At 30.5% G+C, this 21,485-nt stretch overlaps 1 protein-coding gene across 1 annotated transcript in view; it reads left to right on the forward strand.

The window, feature by feature from the left end:
- The window catches only part of LOC149806229 (palmitoyltransferase ZDHHC6-like), a 67,999-nt gene that overhangs the window by 30,214 nt on the left and 16,300 nt on the right, over positions 1-21,485 (forward strand). Inside the window, exons 5-7 of the mRNA XM_089951182.1 lie at positions 6,557-6,610; positions 9,016-9,177; positions 20,946-21,133. Coding sequence (XP_089807308.1) covers positions 6,557-6,610; positions 9,016-9,177; positions 20,946-21,133 — 404 coding nt within the window. The remainder of the gene's footprint in view (positions 1-6,556; positions 6,611-9,015; positions 9,178-20,945; positions 21,134-21,485) is intronic.

Genomic DNA, 21,485 nt, shown 5'->3' on the forward strand with positions numbered 1-21,485 from the left:
ATACTTCATTACCCAGGAATTCATGTCCTACTGGGGTGGGTTTATCTTGGTCTTGTTTCATGCACTTCATTACCCAGGAATTCATGTCCTACTGGGTTGGGTTTATCTTGGTCTTGTTTCATATACTTCATTATCCCGGTCTTTGTGTCCTACTGGGGTGGGTTTATCTTGGTCTTGTTTCATATACTTCATTACCCAGGTCTTCATGTCCTACTGGGTTGGGTTTATCTTGGTCTTGTTTCATATACTTCATTACCCAGGAATTCATGTCCTACTGGGTTGGGTTTATCTTGGTCTTGTTTCATATACTTCATTACCCAGGAATTCATGTCCTACTGGGTTGGGTTTATCTTGGTCTTGTTTCATATACTTCATTACCCAGGAATTCATGTCCTACTGGGTTGGGTTTATCTTGGTCTTGTTTCATATACAGCTGTAATTCATTACCCGGTCTTTGTGTCCTACTGGGTTGGATTTATCTTGGTCTTGTTTCATATACTTCATTACCCAGGAATTCATGTCCTACTGGGTTGGGTTTATCTTGGTCTTGTTTCATATACTTCATTATCCAGGTCTTCATGTCCTACTGGGTTGGATTTATCTTGGTCTTGTTTCATATACTTCATTACCCAGGAATTCATGTCCTACTGGGTTGGGTTTATCTTGGTCTTGTTTCATATACTTCATTACCCAGGAATTCATGTCCTACTGGGGTGGATTTATCTTGGTCTTGTTTCATATACTTCATTACCCAGGAATTCATGTCCTACTGGGGTGGGTTTATCTTGGTCTTGTTTCATATACTTCATTACCCAGGAATTCATGTCCTACTGGGGTGGATTTATCTTGGTCTTGTTTCATATACTTCATTACCCAGGAATTCATGTCCTACTGGGTTGGGTTTATCTTGGTCTTGTTTCATATACTTCATTATCCAGGTCTTCATGTCCTACTGGGTTGGATTTATCTTGGTCTTGTTTCATATACTTCATTACCCAGGAATTCATGTCCTACTGGGTTGGGTTTATCTTGGTCTTGTTTCATATACTTCATTACCCAGGAATTCATGTCCTACTGGGGTGGATTTATCTTGGTCTTGTTTCATATACTTCATTACCCAGGAATTCATGTCCTACTGGGGTGGGTTTATCTTGGTCTTGTTTCATATACTTCATTATCCAGGAATTCATGTCCTACTGGGTTGGGTTTATCTTGGTCTTGTTTCATATACTCCATTACCCAGGTCTTCATGTCCTACTGGGGTGGGTTTATCTTGGTCTTGTTTCATATACTCCATTACCCAGGAATTCATGTCCTACTGGGGTGGGTTTATCTTGGTCTTGTTTCATGCACCTTATTACCCAGGTCTTCATGTCCTACTGGGTTGGGTTTATCTTGGTCTTGTTTCATATACAGCTGTAATTCATTATCCCGGTCTTTGTGTCTTACTGGGTTGGGTTTATCTTGGTATTGTTTCATATACTTCATTACCCAGGTCTTCATGTCCTACTGGGTTGGATTTATCTTGGTCTTGTTTCATATACAGCAGTAATTCATTATCCCGGTCTTTGTGTCTTACTGGGTTGGGTTTATCTTGGTCTTGTTTCATATACTTCATTACCCAGGTCTTCATGTCCTACTGGGTTGGGTTTATCTTGGTCTTGTTTCATATACTTCATTAACCAGGAATTCATGTCCTACTGGGTTGGGTTTATCTTGGTCTTGTTTCATATACTTCATTACCCAGGAATTCATGTCCTACTGGGTTGGGTTTATCTTGGTCTTGTTTCATATACTTCATTACCCAGGTCTTCATGTCCTACTGGGTTGGGTTTATCTTGGTCTTGTTTCATATACTTCATTAACCAGGAATTCATGTCCTACTGGGGTGGGTTTATCTTGGTCTTGTTTCATATACTTCATTACCCAGGAATTCATGTCCTACTGGGGCGGGTTTATCTTGGTCTTGTTTCATATACTTCATTACCCAGGAATTCATGTCCTACTGGGTTGGGTTTATCTTGGTCTTGTTTCATATACTTCATTACCCAGGAATTCATGTCCTACTGGGTTGGATTTATCTTGGTCTTGTTTCATGCACTTTATTACCCAGGTCTTCATGTCCTACTGGGTTGGGTTTATCTTGGTCTTGTTTCATATACTTCATTACCCAGGAATTCATGTCCTACTGGGTTGGGTTTATCTTGGTCTTGTTTCATATACTTCATTACCCAGGAATTCATGTCCTACTGGGGTGGGTTTATCTTGGTCATGTTTCATATACTTCATTACCCAGGTCTTCATGTCCTACTGGGTTGGGTTTATCTTGGTCTTGTTTCATATACTTCATTAACCAGGAATTCATGTCCTACTGGGTTGGGTTTATCTTGGTCTTGTTTCATATACTTCATTACCCAGGAATTCATGTCCTACTGGGTTGGGTTTATCTTGGTCTTGTTTCATGTACTTCATTACCCAGGTCTTCATGTCCTACTGGGTTGGGTTTATCTTGGTATTGTTTCATATACTTCATTAACCAGGAATTCATGTCCTACTGGGTTGGGTTTATCTTAGTCTTGTTTCATATACTTCATTATCCCAGTCTTTGTGTCCTACTGAGTTGGGTTTATCTTGGTCTTGTTTCATATACTTCATTATCCCGGTCTTTGTGTCCTACTGGGTTGGGTTTATCTTGGTCTTGTTTCATATACTTCATTACCCAGGTCTTCATGTCCTACTGGGTTGGGTTTATCTTGGTCTTGTTTCATATACTTCATTAACCAGGAATTCATGTCCTACTGGGTTGGGTTTATCTTGGTCTTGTTTCATATACTTTATTACCCAGGTCTTGATGTCCTACTGGGTTGGGTTTATCTTGGTCTTGTTTCATATACTTCATTACCCAGGAATTCATGTCCTATTGGGGTGGGTTTATCTTGGTCTTGTTTCATATACTTCATTACCCAGGTCTTGATGTCCTACTGGGGTGGGTTTATCTTGGTCTTGTTTCATATACTTCATTACCCAGGAATTCATGTCCTACTGGGTTGGGTTTATCTTGGTCTTGTTTCATGCACTTTATTACCCAGGTCTTCATGTCCTACTGGGTTGGATTTATCTTGGTCTTGTTTCATATACTTCATTACCCAGGAATTCATGTCCTACTGGGTTAGGTTTATCTTGGTCTTGTTTCATGCACTTTATTACCCAGGTCTTCATGTCCTACTGGCTTGGGTTTATCTTGGTCTTGTTTCATATACTTCATTACCCAGGAATTCATGTCCTACTGGGGTGGGTTTTTTTTTTTAATTCTTGTTTCATATACTTTATTACCCAGGTCTTCATGTCCTACTGGGTTGGGTTTATCTTGGTCTTGTTTCATATACTTCATTACCCAGGAATTCATGTCCTACTGGGGTGGGTTTATCTTGGTCTTGTTTCATATACTTCATTACCCAGGAATTCATGTCCTACTGGGGTGGGTTTATCTTGGTCTTGTTTCATATACTTCATTACCCAGGTCTTCATGTCCTACTGGGTTGGGTTTATCTTGGTCTTGTTTCATATACTTCATTACCCAGGAATTCATGTCCTACTGGGGTGGGTTTATCTTGGTCTTGTTTCATATACTTCATTATCCAGGAATTCATGTCCTACTGGGTTGGGTTTATCTTGGTCTTGTTTCATATACTTCATTATCCCGGTCTTTGTGTCCTACTGGGTTGGGTTTATCTTGGTATTGTTTCATATACTTCATTATCCCGGTCTTTGTGTCCTGCTGGGTTGGGTTTATCTTGGTCTTCTTGTTACTTGTCATTACTCATTCCTCACTCCATTTTAACATTCTGTTTTGATGCCCATCACAAAATGTGCAAGGTTGGCAGTAGACTTACAAAAGAAATCTCAAACTTTTGCTCTGAATAATAGTGATATGTTCAATTATTTAGATTGTTGGAAAAAGGCCTCACTCATGAACACTGATATGTGCAATTATTTAGTGTATCAGAGAAGGGCTGCCTTCTGGAATACTGATATGTTCAATTATTTAGTATATCAGAGAAAGGCTTCACTCTGGAATACTGATATGTTCAATTGTTTTAGTGTATTTACAGCTATGAATTCTTCACATTTGGAAGAAACACTTAGTAAAAAATAATAATAATAATAATAATAATAATGTTCTTGTTGTTATGCTTGTTGTTATTCAATTACTAATAGGTAATCATGATATTATGCTGCTTATTTGTGTAAAATGAAAAATTTGAACATTTCTTTTTTTAAGACAGTATGATATAATGTACACTACACAGTATATATTTTATAAGACAGTATGATATAATGTGCACTACACTATATATTTTATAAGACAGTATGATATAATGTGCACTACACACTATACATTTTTTAAGTCAGTATATGTGTACTACACAATATACATTTTATAAGTCAGTATGATATAATGTGTACTACACACTACATTTTTTAAGTCAGTATATGTGTACTACACAATATACATTTTATAAGTCAGTATGATATAATGTATACTACACAATATACAATTTTAAGTCAGTATATGTGTACTACACAATATACATTTTTTAAGTCAGTATGATATAATGTATACCACACAATATACATTTTATAAGTCAGTATGATATAATGTGTACCACACAATATACATTTTTTAAGTCAGTATATGTGTACTACACAATATACATTTTATAAGTCAGTATGATATAATGTGTACTGCACAGTGTACATTTTATAAGTCAGTATGATATAATGTGTACTACACAATATACATTTTGTAAGTCAGTATATGTGTGCTGCACAATATACATTTTATAAGTCAGTATGATATAATGTGTACTACACAATATACATTTTATAGGTCAGTATGCTATAATGTGTACTACACACTATACATTTTATAAGTCAGTATGATATAATGTGTACTACACAATATACATTTTATAAGTCAGTATGATATAATGTGTACTACACAATATACATTTTATAAGTCAGTATGATATAATGTATACCACACAATATACATTTTTTAAGTCAGTATGATATAATGTGTACTACACAATATACATTTTTTAAGTCAGTATATGTGTACTACACAATATATATTTTATAAGTCAGTATGATATAATGTATACTACACAATATACATTTTATAAGTCAGTATGATATAATGTGTACTACACAATATACATTTTATAAGTCAGTATGATATAATGTATACCACACAATATACATTTTATAAGTCAGTATGATATAATGTTTACTACACAATATACATTTTTTAAGTCAGTATATGTGTACTACACAATATACATTTTATAAGTCAGTATGATATAATGTATACTACACAATATACATTTTTTAAGTCAGTATGATATAATGTATACTACACAATATACATTTTATAAGTCAGTATGATATAATGTGTACTACACAATATACATTTTATAAGTCAGTATGATATAATGTGTACTACACAATATACATTTTATAAGTCAGTATGATATAATGTATACCACACAATATACATTTTATAAGTCAGTATGATATAATGTGTACTACACAATATACATTTTTTAAGTCAGTATATGTGTACTACACAATATACATTTTATAAGTCAGTATGATATAATGTATACTACACAATATACATTTTATAAGTCAGTATGATATAATGTATACTACACAATATACATTTTTTAAGTCAGTATGATATAATGTATACTACACAATATACATTTTATAAGTCAGTATGCTATAATGTGTACTACACACTATACATTTTATAAGTCAGTATGATATAATGTGTACTACACAATATACATTTTTTAAGTCAGTATGATATAATGTGTACTACACAATATACATTTTATAAGACAGTATGATATAAAGTGTACTGCACAATATACATTTTTTAAGTCAGTATGATATAATGTATACTACACAATATACATTTTTTTAAGACAGTATGGTATTATGTATACCACACAATATACATTTTATAAGTCAGTATGATATAATTTGTACTACACAGTATACATAACTTTCAGTTTTACTTCTCATTACATTTGCCGCAACTGTATGCTTCCACCCAAGTTTTTTTTGGCTCTGTTTGAGGTAGTCTTATTTATACTTTAAAAATTCAAAATATATATTAAGGATTTTGTGTTTTACTTTTATCTTTTTATGTACTTTGTACACAATTTTAATGTTTTTATATTTTTACTTTTATTCTATAGTACTTAACATTTATGTTTTTGAGAAGGCTTTATCGTCCAATATAGATTGTTTTTTTGCAGTTCTTTATTTTTACAGTTTTCGAACTTTACTTTAATTGCATCATAGTCAGCATCATGCTGATGTGCCATTCATCCCTGTAACCACACACACACACACACACACATGCACACACCAGCCTGATCATGAGCAATCAGTGTTGTACTGTTAAAATTTGATACACTTTAACTCTAAAATGGAACAATGAGAGAGAAAACATTTTTTTAACATATCCTTTTTCATCTTGCAGTTGAAATCCATATTGAAGAATGAAACTGGTATAGAGACATGGATCATAGAAAAGGTAAAACTGTCAATCAAACAAACCGTCAGACCTTTGTACCTAATCAGTGTCATGAACCTTGCATTTTTAATCCTCCTTAGAAACTAATGTTGGCATTAAATAGAATGATCCAATTTCCAAATTTGACAATGTTTAGAAGCCATGCTACAATTTTGATCAAATATTTACATTAGCTCAGAGTTAAAGTTCATTTAACATTTTTAATAGTAAGCACACAAAAAATATAAATTTATACTACATCAGTTTATCACAAAGATCAGGAATTTTAAAAACCTTTTATAAAAAGCACAAGTCAGTTGATTGACCCCAGCATTTCTAAAGATCACTACCAAGTGTCCCCCATAAAGCTCTTGTTACGTATGCCCTTATCTTCAAGGTAAGTGTTATCAATAGGGTTTTATCGTTATAAGGTGTCATAAATGGGTTTCCATATTATAAGGTATTGTCAACCATGTTTTATTATAAGCTATTATCAACTGTGTGTTTTATTATAAGCTATTATCAACCATGTGTTTAATTATTAGGTGTTATCAACTGTGTGCCTAATTATAAGGTGTTATCAACTATGCATTCATATGATAAGGATTTATCAATAGGGTGTTTATTTTATAAGGTTTTATCAATTGGGGATTGATATTATACCACTCCCTCGATAACTCATGCCCTGATAACTCGCAAACCCGCTTATAATGCAGTGTCAGGCATAGATCCCATTTTTTAAACCTGAAAATACCCCAAAAATTTATTCCTATTTGTTGAGCTTGAAGAAAATCGCGATCAAAATTGGTAACAGAAGCTTTGCTGTATCGCTTGTTTTATCGTTGAAAACGGTAGATAGGACCTGGAAATTTTAATCAGCACTATGAAATGTCAAATTTAGAAATAGCTCATACAATTTTTTACATTTTCTTTCTAAACGACATTCCTAGTACACCGCAATTAACGATATGTAAGGAAATTTTGATCAATGAAAATGTCATGCCGCATGGAGGCAGTACTTTAATAAATAAATACAAATTAAATAAAAATTTTATCAAATGAAATTTGTGTTCTAGATGCATCTTTTAGTTCCTTTTAAGTGTGATCATCATAAATGCAATGTGTCCTCTTGTAATTAAACGTAAAATGCATCAATCTACCGTAACAGCTATGATCGTGAGCATTTCTCTGAGAACCTAATTAAGTGCCAGCCGTGTTTTGATAACTGACTTGCGGAAGTATCTGTTGTATTGTTGCACTGAATTTAAAGCTGGCCACCTTTGTATTATCACGTTAATTATGTCTTTTGAATAGAAAAAAAGAGGTGGAATAAAAGAAAATTTAAAAGAAACAAAATTTGGACTAACTTAAAATCTAGCGGCCTTGGTCATATGTCAGGTGAACTCACTTCATTTGATCAATTGAACACTGTAATAAACGTTATTGTGTATGTAACAGAAACTGCCTTAAATTCACAGACTCTTTCATAACTTGATAAAAAATAGCAAGGCAGCCAAGCGAAAAATGAATACTTCGTAAAATATAGAGCTTGGTTTCACAGATACGGACCATTGTGGGCAAGCGAGTTTCAGAGAATTCTTGAACTGGCATTTAGAGATATCCTCAAGGATGATAAGCAATTTCATTATTACTTCCACTGAAGTCACGACATTAACATTGTACTAACTGAACAATAAAAAATTGAGTTTCGACATAGATGTGTCGCATGTTTTTAAGAAAGAAAGGAATCTTGTTTGGTGGTGTATCAACAGTTAGTCTGGTTCCCAAATTATGGACTACCGATTTGGCAAGATACTATTAAACACCATTACCGGAACCAGACTCATCAAGAAAACAAAAAACAGTGATGCAATACACAGATTTTTCGCGTACACGTAATGGTTCAAACCAATTGGAACGATCTTTCATATAATGGATATTTTGAAGATTTTTTTAAAATATTTAAACAGAATAATGAACAATTTAATTAGAAAAGCGCATTTTAAAAAATTATTATTGACGTGATTGTAAAATGAGGATTCAGTCATTAAACAGCCCAGTTCCCTAATGCGCACCCACCCTGCCTGGTTTTCTCGATGTCAAAGTGATTTCTTTTTAACTTGCACCTCGCTTATAATGCCGTCTATGTTTGTGGACCCTGTTGTGCATGAGTTATCGAGGGAGAGATGTATAAGGTTTTATCAATACAGTGTTTATTTTATAAGGTTTTATCAGTATGGTATATATTTTATAAGGTTTTATCAATAGGGTATTATCATTGTTGTGTTTCAGTGTTAAGGTATTGTCAATGAGGTATTTCTGTGTTAGGTATTATCAATGAGGTGTTTCTGTGTTAAGGCATTATCAATGATGTGTTCATATTATAATCTTGAGGATGTGTATCTAAGCATGCTTTTACCCAACAGGCAGAGGAACTTGACAGGGATGAGGAAGAGGGAAAGTTTGTGTACCCATACCACCTGGGATGGTGGAACAACCTGAAGTATGTCTTCTCTTTTACTAAACAGAAACACTCTGATGGATTCTCCTGGCCTGTCGTTGAGGGCTGCAACCAGTATACATTTACAGTAAGTACACAACCAGTACACATTTACAGTAAGTAAACAACTAGCACATATTAATAGAAAGTACACAACAGGTACATATTAACAGTAAGTACACAACTAGCGCATATTAATAGGAAGTACATTACCAATACACATTTACAGTAAGTGCACACCAAGTGCATATTAATAGGAAGTACACAACAGGTACATATTAACAGTAAATACACAACCAATACACATTGACAGTAAGTACACAACTAGCACATATTAATAGCAAACACAACCAGTACACATTTACAGTAAGTACACAACTAGCACATATTAATAGGAAGTACACAACAGGTACATATTAACAGTAAGTACACAACTAGTACATATTAATAGGAAGTACATAACCAATACACATTGACAGTAAGTACACAACTAGCACATATTAATAGCAAACACAACCAGTACACATTTACAGTAAGTACACAACTAGCACATATTAATAGGAAGTACACAACAGGTACATATTAACAGTAAGTACACAACTAGCACATATTAATAGGAAGTACATAACCAATACACATTTACAGTAAGTACACGCCAAGCACATATTAATAGGAAGTACATAACCAGTACATTTACAGTAAGTACACAACTGGCACATATTAATATGAAACACAACCAATACACTGACAGTACACAACAAGTATGTATTTGCAATAAATACACAACAGGTACATATTAACAGGACGTACACAACAAGTATATATTAACAGTAAATACACAACAGGTACGCATTTACAGTAAGTACACAACCAGTACACATTTACAGTAATTTCACAACTAGCATCTACTAGCAGTAAATAAAACAACAGAAATATGTCAAAAACCGAACTCAGTAGCAATTACAATGAGTAATTAATTGTTATGACTCAATGGTCTAAAACAAATTAACAGAAAAGAGTGAAAATCAAAAAGTTTTGTAAAATTTAATTATTAATATATTTCTCTTGAATATAAAGTGACAGTGTAATAAAAAAAGAACTTAAGGTATTGCAAATTAAATTCCATATAATACTTGAATTACTAGATTTAAGGATTTTGTCTGTTTGACAATCTAAGTTATAATTGTTTATTTAATAATTCAGAGAACATCATGACAAATAGGCCTGTCTAGTTTGTGCAAATGATGTCAGAGAATGTGATGACATAAAGGCCTGTCTAGTTTATACCAATGATGTCAGAGAATGTCATGACATAAAGGCCTGTCTAGTTTATACCAATGATGTCAGAGAATGTCATGACATAAAGGCCTGTCTAGTTTATACAGCTGATGTCACAGAATGTCATGACATAAAGGCCTGTCTAGTTTATACCAATGATGTCACAGAATATCATGACATAAAGCCTGTCTAGTTTATACCAATGATGTCAGAAAATGTCATGACATAAATGCCTGTCTGGTTTATACAGCTGATGTCACAGAATATCATGACATAAAGGCCCGTCTAGTTAATACCAATGATGTCAGAGAATATCATGACATAAAGGTCTGTCTAGTTGATACCAATGATGTCAGAGAATATCATGATATAAAGGCCTGTCTAGTTTATGCAAATGATGTCACAGAATGTCATGACATAAAGGCCTGTCTAGTTTATGCAAATGATGTCACAGAATATCATGACATAAAGTCCTGTCTAGTTTATACGAATGATGTCACAGAATATCATGACATAAAGTCCTGTCTAGTTTATATGAATGATGTCAGAGAATGTCATGACATAAAGGCCTGTCTAGTTTATACCAATGATAATGATCTGCTGTCAGACATGGCCACCATTACAAAAACAGAAAAATGTGCCAGTTGTCCATAAACAATTGCTGTTTGTGGTGACTAAAAAACTGTTAGACTAGTTTCAACTTGGTACAAAGTACTCTAGCTAGCCTAGTTTCATCATGGTACAAAGTACTCTGGCTAGACTAGTTTCAACTTGGTACAAAGTACTCTAGCTACACTAGTTTCAGCTTGGTACAAAGTTACCTAGCTAGACTAGTTTCAGCTTTATGTTGGTAAAAGTACACCAGCTAGACTAGTTTCAACATGGTACAAAGTACTCTAGCTAGACTAGTTTCAACATGGTACAAAGTACTCCAGTTTTTCATATGTTACAAGTGATGATGACCTGCCATCGAATTTGACCACCTAAAAATGTATTGAAATTTTTATATACATCTTTTAAAAATCCATTGAACAGAATTTGACAGAAAACATAAGCTGATGAAGACCTTGAAAATTGTGTACAAAAAATGACACCTATCTGCATTCAGATATGGTCACCATAGCTAAAATTGAAAACTTTTAAATGAATATCAATGAGTACAAACTGGTCATAGTACTGTCCTGCCACAAAGATCTTTTGAAAGTTGTACAAATTATATTAATGTACCTAAATATATGGTTACTATTATGCAAAAAAAAGACATCGACTTTAAAATAATTCTCAGACACTGTTTAGTGGAATTGGACCCAATTCAACAGGAAGCATTCTAGCATTAAGGGTTTTCAAAATTTATACAAATTATGTTGATTCTCCATAAAATATGGCCACCTTTACTGACAATGGAAAATCATTTAAATAACTGATTCTCAAAACAAAATTTGAACAAATTTTCAGAAAATGTTCCCTCATGCAGACTTTTTAATGAATGTTTTTAATACTGTAAATCTGCCATAAATACATAGACTACTGTTACAAGGAAAGGTTGAAAAACTTCTAAACAAGAGTGTATACGAGTTTGATCAAAATTTGACAGAAAATGTCATAAATGTCTTTCAGATTTATACATTGACACCGTTCTGTCTCCTAAAAACGGGGCCTTGATAAACAGTTGAAAAGCATTTGCACAAGTTCATCTCAGAAACACACTGCGCAGAATTAAAGCAACTTTGACATAAAGTATCCTGGCATGGGGGTCAGTCTTTATTTGTCAGATAAACTGATGTAATACCAAAAATTGGTTGTTGTTGTTATTAATGGATTAAACGCCATTTTTCAGCACAAGAGTGGCTATACATGGCTGCCAGTATTAATGGTGGAGGAAGAACCCGGGAAAACCCCGGAAAGAACCACCGACCCATGAGAAGCTACCGGCAAGCTATCTCACATATACATATTAGTCAAGCCCCAAGACTCGAACCCATGCAGGCAGAGGTGAGATGGCAATGATCCGTGACAGAGAGCGCTTTAGGCAACTCGGCCACCCAAATATTGGTAAAGATACCAAAACTAGAGAAGTCTTGAACCAGTTGATTTCATAGCATATGTAATCAATGACATTGAAGAAAAAACAGAGGGATTATCCTACTGATCCTTATTTCTTCCATTTAGACACGAACTGAGAATGGAATACAAGACTGTACATAGCATAAGTAAGTGTGGTCCACTGAAATATCTTGGCCTTCTTTTGGTTACCATATTTCTCCTATGACAATCCCATAGAGTCCCAATACATTTATAGTTGTCATACAATACAGCATTCTGTCATTAAATTATTGTTGAAATTGTGTAAAAGTGACATCATAAAATACAACATTCTGTCATTAAATTATTGTTGAAATTGTGTAAAAGTCACATCATAAAATACAACATTCTTTCATTAAATTATTGTTGAAATTGTGTAAAAGTCACATCATAAAATACAGCATTCTGTCATTAAATCATTGTTGAATTTGTGTAAAAGTCACATCATAAAATACAGCATTCTGTCATTAAATTATTGTTGAAATTGTGTAAAAGTAACATCATAAAATACATCATTCTGTCATTAAATTATTGTTGAATTTGTGTAAAAGAGACATCATAAAATAAATCATTCTGTCATTAAATTATTGTTGAAATTGTGTAAAAGTGACTTAAAATACAGCATTCTGTCGCTAAATCATTGTTGAAATTATATTAAAGTGACATCATAAAATACGACATTCTGTCGTTAAATCATTGTTGAAATTGAGTAAAAGTCACATCATAAAATAAGCATTCTGTCATTAAGTTATTGTTGAAATAGTGTAAAAGTCACTTCATAAAATACAGCATTCTGTCATTAAATTATTGTTGAAATTGTGTAAAAGTGACATCATAAAATACAGCATTCTGTCATTAAATCATTGCTGAAATTATGTAAAAGTCACATCATAAAATACAACATTCTGTCATTAAATTATTGTTGAAAGTGTGTAAAAGTCACATCATAAAATACAGCATTCTGCCATTAAATTATTGTTGAAATTGTGTAAAAGTCACATCATAAAATACAGCATTCTGTCATTAAATTATTGTTGAAAATATGTAAAAGTGACATCATAAAATACAGCATTCTGTCATTAAATTATTGTTGAAATTGTGTAAAGTGACATCATAAAATACAGCATTCTGTCATTAAATCATTGTTGCAATTGTATTAAAGTGATATCGTAAAATACAACATTCTATCATTAAATTATTGTTGAAATTGTGTAAAAGTGACATCATAAAATACAACATTCTGTCATTAAATTATTGTTGAAATTGTGTAAAAGTCACATCATAAAATAAAGCATTCAGTCATTAAATTATTGTTGAAATTGAGTAAAATTCACATCATAAAATACAGCATTCTGTCATTAAATTTTGTTGAAATTGTGTAAAAGTGACATCATAAAATACAACATTCTGTCATTAAATTATTGTTGAAATTGTGTAAAAGTCACATCACATCATAAAATACAGCATTCTGTCATTAAATTATTGTTGAAATTGTGTTAAAGTGACATCATAAAATACAACATTCTGTCATCAAATTATTGTTGAAATTGAGTAAAAGTCACATCATAAAATACAGCATTCTGTTTATTAAATTACTGTTGAAATAGTGTAAAAGTGACATCATAAAATACAACATTCTGTCATTAAATCATTGTTGAAATTGAGTAAAAGTCACATCATAAAATACAGCATTCTGTTTATTAAATTACTGTTGAAATTGAGTAAAAGTGACATAATAAATACAGCATTCTGCCATTAAATTATTGTTGAAATAGTGTAAAAGTGACATCATAAAATACAGCATTCTGTGATTAAATTATTGTTGAAATAGTGTAAAAGTGACATCATAAAATACAGCATTCTGTCATTAAATTATTGTTGAAGTTGTGTAAAAGTGACATCATAAAATACAGCATTGTCACTAAATTATTGTTGAAATTGAGTAAAGGTGACATAATAAATACAGCATTCTGGCATTAAATTATGGTTGAAATTATGTAAAAGTCACATCGTAACATAAAACATTCTGTCATTAAATTATTGTTGAAATTGTGTAAAGGTGACATCATAAAACACAGCATTCAAATTAAATTATTGTTGAAATTGTTTAAAAGTGACATTATAAAATACAATATTCTGTCATTAAATTATTGTTGAAATTATGTAAAAGTCACATCATAAAATACAGCATTCTGTCATTAAATTATTGTTGAAATTGAGTAAAAGTCACATAATAAAATACAACATTCTGTCATTAAATTATTGTTGAAATTGTGTAAAAGTCACATCACATCATAAAATACAGCATTCTGTCATTAAATTATTGTTGAAATTGTGTTAAAGTGACATCATAAAATACAACATTCTGTCATCAAATTATTGTTGAAATTGAGTAAAAGTCACATCATAAAATACAGCATTCTGTTTATTAAATTACTGTTGAAATAGTGTAAAAGTGACATCATAAAATACAGCATTCTGTCATTAAATTATTGTTGAAGTTGTGTAAAAGTGACATCATAAAATACAGCATTGTCACTAAATTATTGTTGAAATTGAGTAAAGGTGACATAATAAATACAGCATTCTGGCATTAAATTATGGTTGAAATTATGTAAAAGTCACATCGTAACATACAACATTCTGTCATTAAATTATTGTTGAAATTGTGTAAAGGTGACATCATAAAACACAGCATTCAAATTAAATTATTGTTGAAATTGTTTAAAAGTGACATTATAAAATACAATATTCTGTCATTAAATTATTGTTGAAATTATGTAAAAGTCACATCATAAAATACAGCATTCTGTCATTAAATTATTGTTGAAATTGAGTAAAAGTCACATAATAAAATACAACATTCTGTCATTAAATTATTGTTGAAATTGTGTAAAAGTCACATCACATCATAAAATACAGCATTCTGTCATTAAATTATTGTTGAAATTGAGTAAATGTCAGCTCATAAAATAAAGCATTCTCTTATTAAATTATTGTTGAAATTGTTTAAAATTGACATCATAAAATATGGCATTCTGTCATTAAATTATTGTTGAAATTGTGTAAAAGTGACATAATAAATACAGCATTCTGTTTATTGAATCTTTATTGAAATTGTGTGAAAGTGACATAATAAATACATCATTCTGTTTATTAAATCTTTATTCAAATTGTGTGAAAGTGATATCATAAAATACAGCATTCTGTCATTAAATTATTGTTAAAATTGAGTAAAAGTCACATCATAAAATACATCATTCTGTTTTTAAATTATTGTTGAAATTGTGTAAAAGTGACATCATAAAAAACAACATTCTGTTACTAAATCATTGCTGAAATTGTGTAAAAGTGACATCATAAAATACAACATTCTGTCATCAAATTATTGTTGAAATTGTGTAAAAGTGACATCATAAAATACAGCATTCTGTTTATTAAATTATTGTTGAAATTGTGTAAAAGTGACATCATAAAATACAGCATTCTGTCATTAAATTAGTGTTGAAATTCAGTAAAAGTCACATCGTAAAATACAACATTCTGTTATTAAATTATTGTTGAAATTGTGTAAAAGTCACATCACATCATAAAATACAGCATTCTGTCATTAAATTATTGTTGAAATTGAGTAAAAGTGACATAATAAATACAGCATCCTGTCATTAAATTATTGTTGAAATTGAGTAAATGTCACCTCGGAAAATAAAGCATTTTATTATTAAATTATTGCTGAAATTGTGTAAAAGTGACATCATAAAATATGCCATTCTGTCATTAAAGTATTGTTGAAATTGCGCAAAAGTCACAACATAAAATACATCATTTTGTTTATTAAATTATTGTTGAAATTGTGTAAAAGTGACATCATAAAATACAGCATTCTGTGATGAAATTATTGTTGAAATTGTGTAAAAGTGACATCATAAAATACAGCATTCTGTCATTAAATTATTGTTGAAATTGTGTAAAAGTGACATAATAAAATACAGCATTCTGTCATTAAATTATTGTTGAAATTGTGTAAAAGTCACATCACATCATAAAATACAGCATTCTGTCATTAAATTATTGTTGAAATTGAGTAAATGTCAGCTCATAAAATAAAGCATTCTGTTATTAAATTATTGTTGAAATTGTTTAAAATTGACATCATAAAATATGGCATTCTGTCATTAAATTATTGTTGAAATTGTGTAAAAGTGACATAATAAATACAGCATTCTGTTTATTGAATCTTTATTGAAATTGTGTGAAAGTGACATAATAAATACATCATTCTGTTTATTAAATCTTTATTCAAATTGTGTGAAAGTGATATCATAAAATACAGCATTCTGTCATTAAATTATTGTTAAAATTGAGTAAAAGTCACATCATAAAATACATCATTCTGTTTTTAAATTATTGTTGAAATTGTGTAAAAGTGACATCATAAAAAACAACATTCTGTTACTAAATCATTGCTGAAATTGTGTAAAAGTGACATCATAAAATACAACATTCTGTCATCAAATTATTGTTGAAATTGTGTAAAAGTGACATCATAAAATACAGCATTCTGTTTATTAAATTATTGTTGGAATTGTGTAAAAGTGACATCATAAAATACAGCATTCTGTCATTAAATTAGTGTTGAAATTCAGTAAAAGTCACATCGTAAAATACAACATTCTGTTATTAAATTATTGTTGAAATTGTGTAAAAGTCACATCACATCATAAAATACAGCATTCTGTCATTAAATTATTGTTGAAATTGAGTAAAAGTGACATAATAAATACAGCATCCTGTCATTAAATTATTGTTGAAATTGAGTAAATGTCACCTCGGAAAATAAAGCATTTTATTATTAAATTATTGCTGAAATTGTGTAAAAGTGACATCATAAAATATGCCATTCTGTCATTAAAGTATTGTTGAAATTGCGCAAAAGTCACAACATAAAATACATCATTTTGTTTATTAAATTATTGTTGAAATTGTGTAAAAGTGACATCATAAAATACAGCATTCTGTGATGAAATTATTGTTGAAATTGTGTAAAAGTGACATCATAAAATACAGCATTCTGTCATTAAATTATTGTTGAAATTGTGTAAAAGTGACATAATAAAATACAGCATTCTGTCATTAAATTATTGTTGAAATTGTGTAAAAGTGACATAATAAATACAGCATTCTGTTTATTAAATCTTTATTGAAATTGTGTGAAAGTGACATCATAAAATACAGTAATCTGTCATTAAATTATTGTTGAAATTGCGTAAAAGTCACATCATAAAATACATCATTCTGTTTATAAAATTATTGTTGAAATTGTGTGAAAGTGACATCATAAAATACAGCATTTTGTCATTAAATCATTGCTGAAATTGTGTAAAAGTGACATCATAAAATACAACATTCTGTCATTCAACCATTGTTGAAATTGAGTAAAAGTCACATCATAAAATACAGCATTCTGTTTATTAATTTATTGTTGAAATAGTGTAAAAGTGACATCATAAAATACAGCATTCTGTCATTAAATCATAACATCATAAAATACAGCATTCTGTCATTAAATCATAACATCATAAAATACAGCATTCTGTCATTAAATTATTGTTGAAATTGAGTAAAGGTGACATAATAAATACAGCATTCTGTCATTAAATTATTGTTGAAATTGTGTAAAAGTCACATCATAAAATACAGCATTCTGTCATTAAATCATTGTTGCAATTATATTAAAGTGACATCATAAAATGCAACATTCTGTCATTAAATTATTGTTGAAATTGTGTAAAAGTCACGTCATAAAATACAACATTCTGTCATTAAATTATTGTTGAAATTGTGTAAAAGTCACATCACATCATAAAATACAGCATTCTGTCATGAAATTACTGTTGAAATTGAGTAAAAGTGACATAATAAATACAGCATCCTTTCATTAAATTATTGTTGAAATTGAGTAAATATCACCTCGTAAAATAAAGCATTTTGTTGTTAAATTATTGCTGAAATTGTGTAAAAGTGACATCATAAAATATGGCATTCTGTCATTAAAGTATTGTTGAAATTGCATAAAAGTCACATCATAAAATACATCATTTTGTTTATTTAAATTATTGTTGAAATTGTGTAAAAGTGATATCATAAAATACAGCATGCTGTCATTAAATTATTGTTGAAATTGTGTAAAAGTGACATCATAAAATACAGCATTCTGTCATTAAATTATTGTTGAAATTGTGTAAAAGTGACATAATAAATACAGCATTCTGTTTATTAAATCTTTACTGAAATTGTGTGAAAGTGACGTCATAAAATACAGTATTCTGTCATTAAATTATTGTTGAAATTGCGCAAAAGTCACATCATAAAATACATCATTCTGTTTATTAAGTTATTGTTGAAATTGTGTGAAAGTGACATCATAAAATACAGCATTCTGTCATTAATCATTGCTGAAATTGTGTAAAAGTGACATCATAAAATACAACATTCTGTCATTAAATCATTATTGAAATTGAGTAAAAGTCACATCATAAAATACAGCATTCTGTTTATTAATTTATTGTTGAAATTGTGTAAAAGTGACATCATAAAATACAGCATTCTGTCATTAAATCATTTCATCATAAAATACAGCATTCTGTCATTAAATCATAACATCATAAAATACAGCATTCTGTCATTAAATTATTGTTGAAATTGAGTAAAGGTGACATAATAAATACAGCATTCTGTCATTAAATTATTGTTGAAATTGTGTAAAAGTCACATCATAAAATACAGTATTCTGTCATTAAATTATTGTTGAAAATATGTAAAAGTGACATCATAAAATAAAGCATTCTATCATTAAATTATTGTTGAAATTGTATAAAAGTGATGTCATAAAATACAGTATTCTGTCATTAAATCATTGTTGCAATTTGTTAAAGTGACATCATAAAATACAGCATTCTGTCATTAAGTCATAACATCATAAAATACAGCATTCTGTCATTAAATTATTGTTGAAATTGAGTAAAGGTGACATAATAAATACATCATTCTGTCATTAAATTATTGTTGAAATTGTGTAAAAGTCACATCATAAAATACATCATTCTGTTTATTAAATTATTGTTGAAAATATGTAAAAGTGACATCATAAAATACAGCATTCTGTCATTAAATCATAACATCATAAAATAGAGCATTCTGTCATTAAATTATTGTTGAAATTGAGTAAAGGTGACATAATAAATACAGCATTCTGTCATTAAATTATTGTTGAAATTGTGTAAAAGTCACAACATAAAATACAGCATTCAGTCATTAAATTATTGTTGAAATTGTGTAAAAGTGACATAATAAATACTACATTCTGTCATTAAGTCATAACATCATAAAATACAGCATTCTGTCATTAAATTATTGTTGAAATTGAGTAAAGGTGACATAATAAATACAGCATTCTGTCATTAAATTATTGTTGAAATTGTGTAAAAGTCACATCATAAAATATATCATTCTGTTTATTAAATTATTGTTGGAAATATGTAAAAGTGACATCATAAAATATAGCATTCTGTCATTAAATCATAACATCATAAAATACAGCATTCTGTCATTAAATTATTGTTGAAATTGAGTAAAGGTGACATAATAAATACAGCATTCTGTCATTAAATTATTGTTGAAATTGAGTAAAGGTGACATAATAAATACAGCATTCTGTCATTTAATTATTGTTGAAATTGTGTGAAAGTCACATCATAAAATACAGCATTCGGTCATTAAATTATTGTTGAAATTGTGTAAAAGTCACATCATAAAATACAACATTCTGTCATTAAATCTTAACATCATAAAATACAGCATTCTGTCATTTAATTATTGTTGAAATTGTGTAAAAGTCACATCATAAAATACAGTATTCTATCATTAAGTTATTGTTGAAAATATGTAAAAGTGACATCATAAAATACAGCATTCTGTCATTAAATTATTGTTGAAATTGTGTAAAAGTGACATTATAAAATACAGCATTCTGCCATTAAATCATTGTTGCATTTATATTAAAGTGACATCATAAAATACAACATTCTGTCATTAAATTATTGTTGAAATTGTGTAAAAGTCACATCATAAAATACAGCATTCAGTCATTAAATTATTGTTGAAATTGAGTAAAAGTGACATAATAAATACAGCATGCTTTTATTAAATTATTGTTTTAATTGTGTGAAAGTCACATCATTAAATACAGTATTCTGTCATTATTGTTGAAATTGTGTAATATTGACTTCATAAAATACAGAATTCCGTCATTAAATTATTGTTGAAATTGTGTAAAGGACTGTGATATAACTATCATCAGTCTTGGGATAATGGTAAGTGAAATATATTAGACTAGTTTGTTGCCGGAAGATGATGAGGTCACTATGTTATGCCACTGTTTGTTGCCAGAAGATGATGAGGTCACTATGCTATGCCACTCTTGTTGTCTGATTGTAGATAGAGCAGCTGAAACAGAAAGCAATGAAACGTGAGAGAACTATCCAGTACATAGTAATGGATGATTACCATGGGACCATGCTTCCAATCTCCAAGGGTTTTGACATGTGCTGTGGGATCCCATGTACTGATGAACCCAGGATACCCGTAAGAAAAGGGGACAGGGTGGACGTCACACGATGGAAAAGGTTAGGAGTTGTACAGTCTGTGTTAAGCGCCATTCACTAAAAAATGTGTTTTGTAGAAAGGCACATAAGTTTGTACTCATCGTTGTTTTGGGATTTAATGGAACATATATTTTAATAGCGATAATATATTAGCTGTTTTTTTTATTGCAGTGCTATCAATTTTCCAGGCATTAATCCCCAGTCAGAGATGGATTATCTCCTTCCTTTTGTAAGTGGAGATCTTGGAACTAATTCCAAGCTAATCCCAAGTTGATACTGAGTTTTTTTTATTTTTTGGAACTAAAACAATATAATCCCCAGCTGATGCTGAGTTATTTTAATTATTTGGAACTAAAACAATATAATCCCAAGC

Source organism: Sinohyriopsis cumingii, chromosome 2 (genome assembly GCF_028554795.1).
Source record: "Sinohyriopsis cumingii isolate HCF-2022 chromosome 2, ASM2855479v2, whole genome shotgun sequence".
NCBI classification, from domain to species: Eukaryota; Metazoa; Mollusca; class Bivalvia; order Unionida; family Unionidae; genus Sinohyriopsis; species Sinohyriopsis cumingii.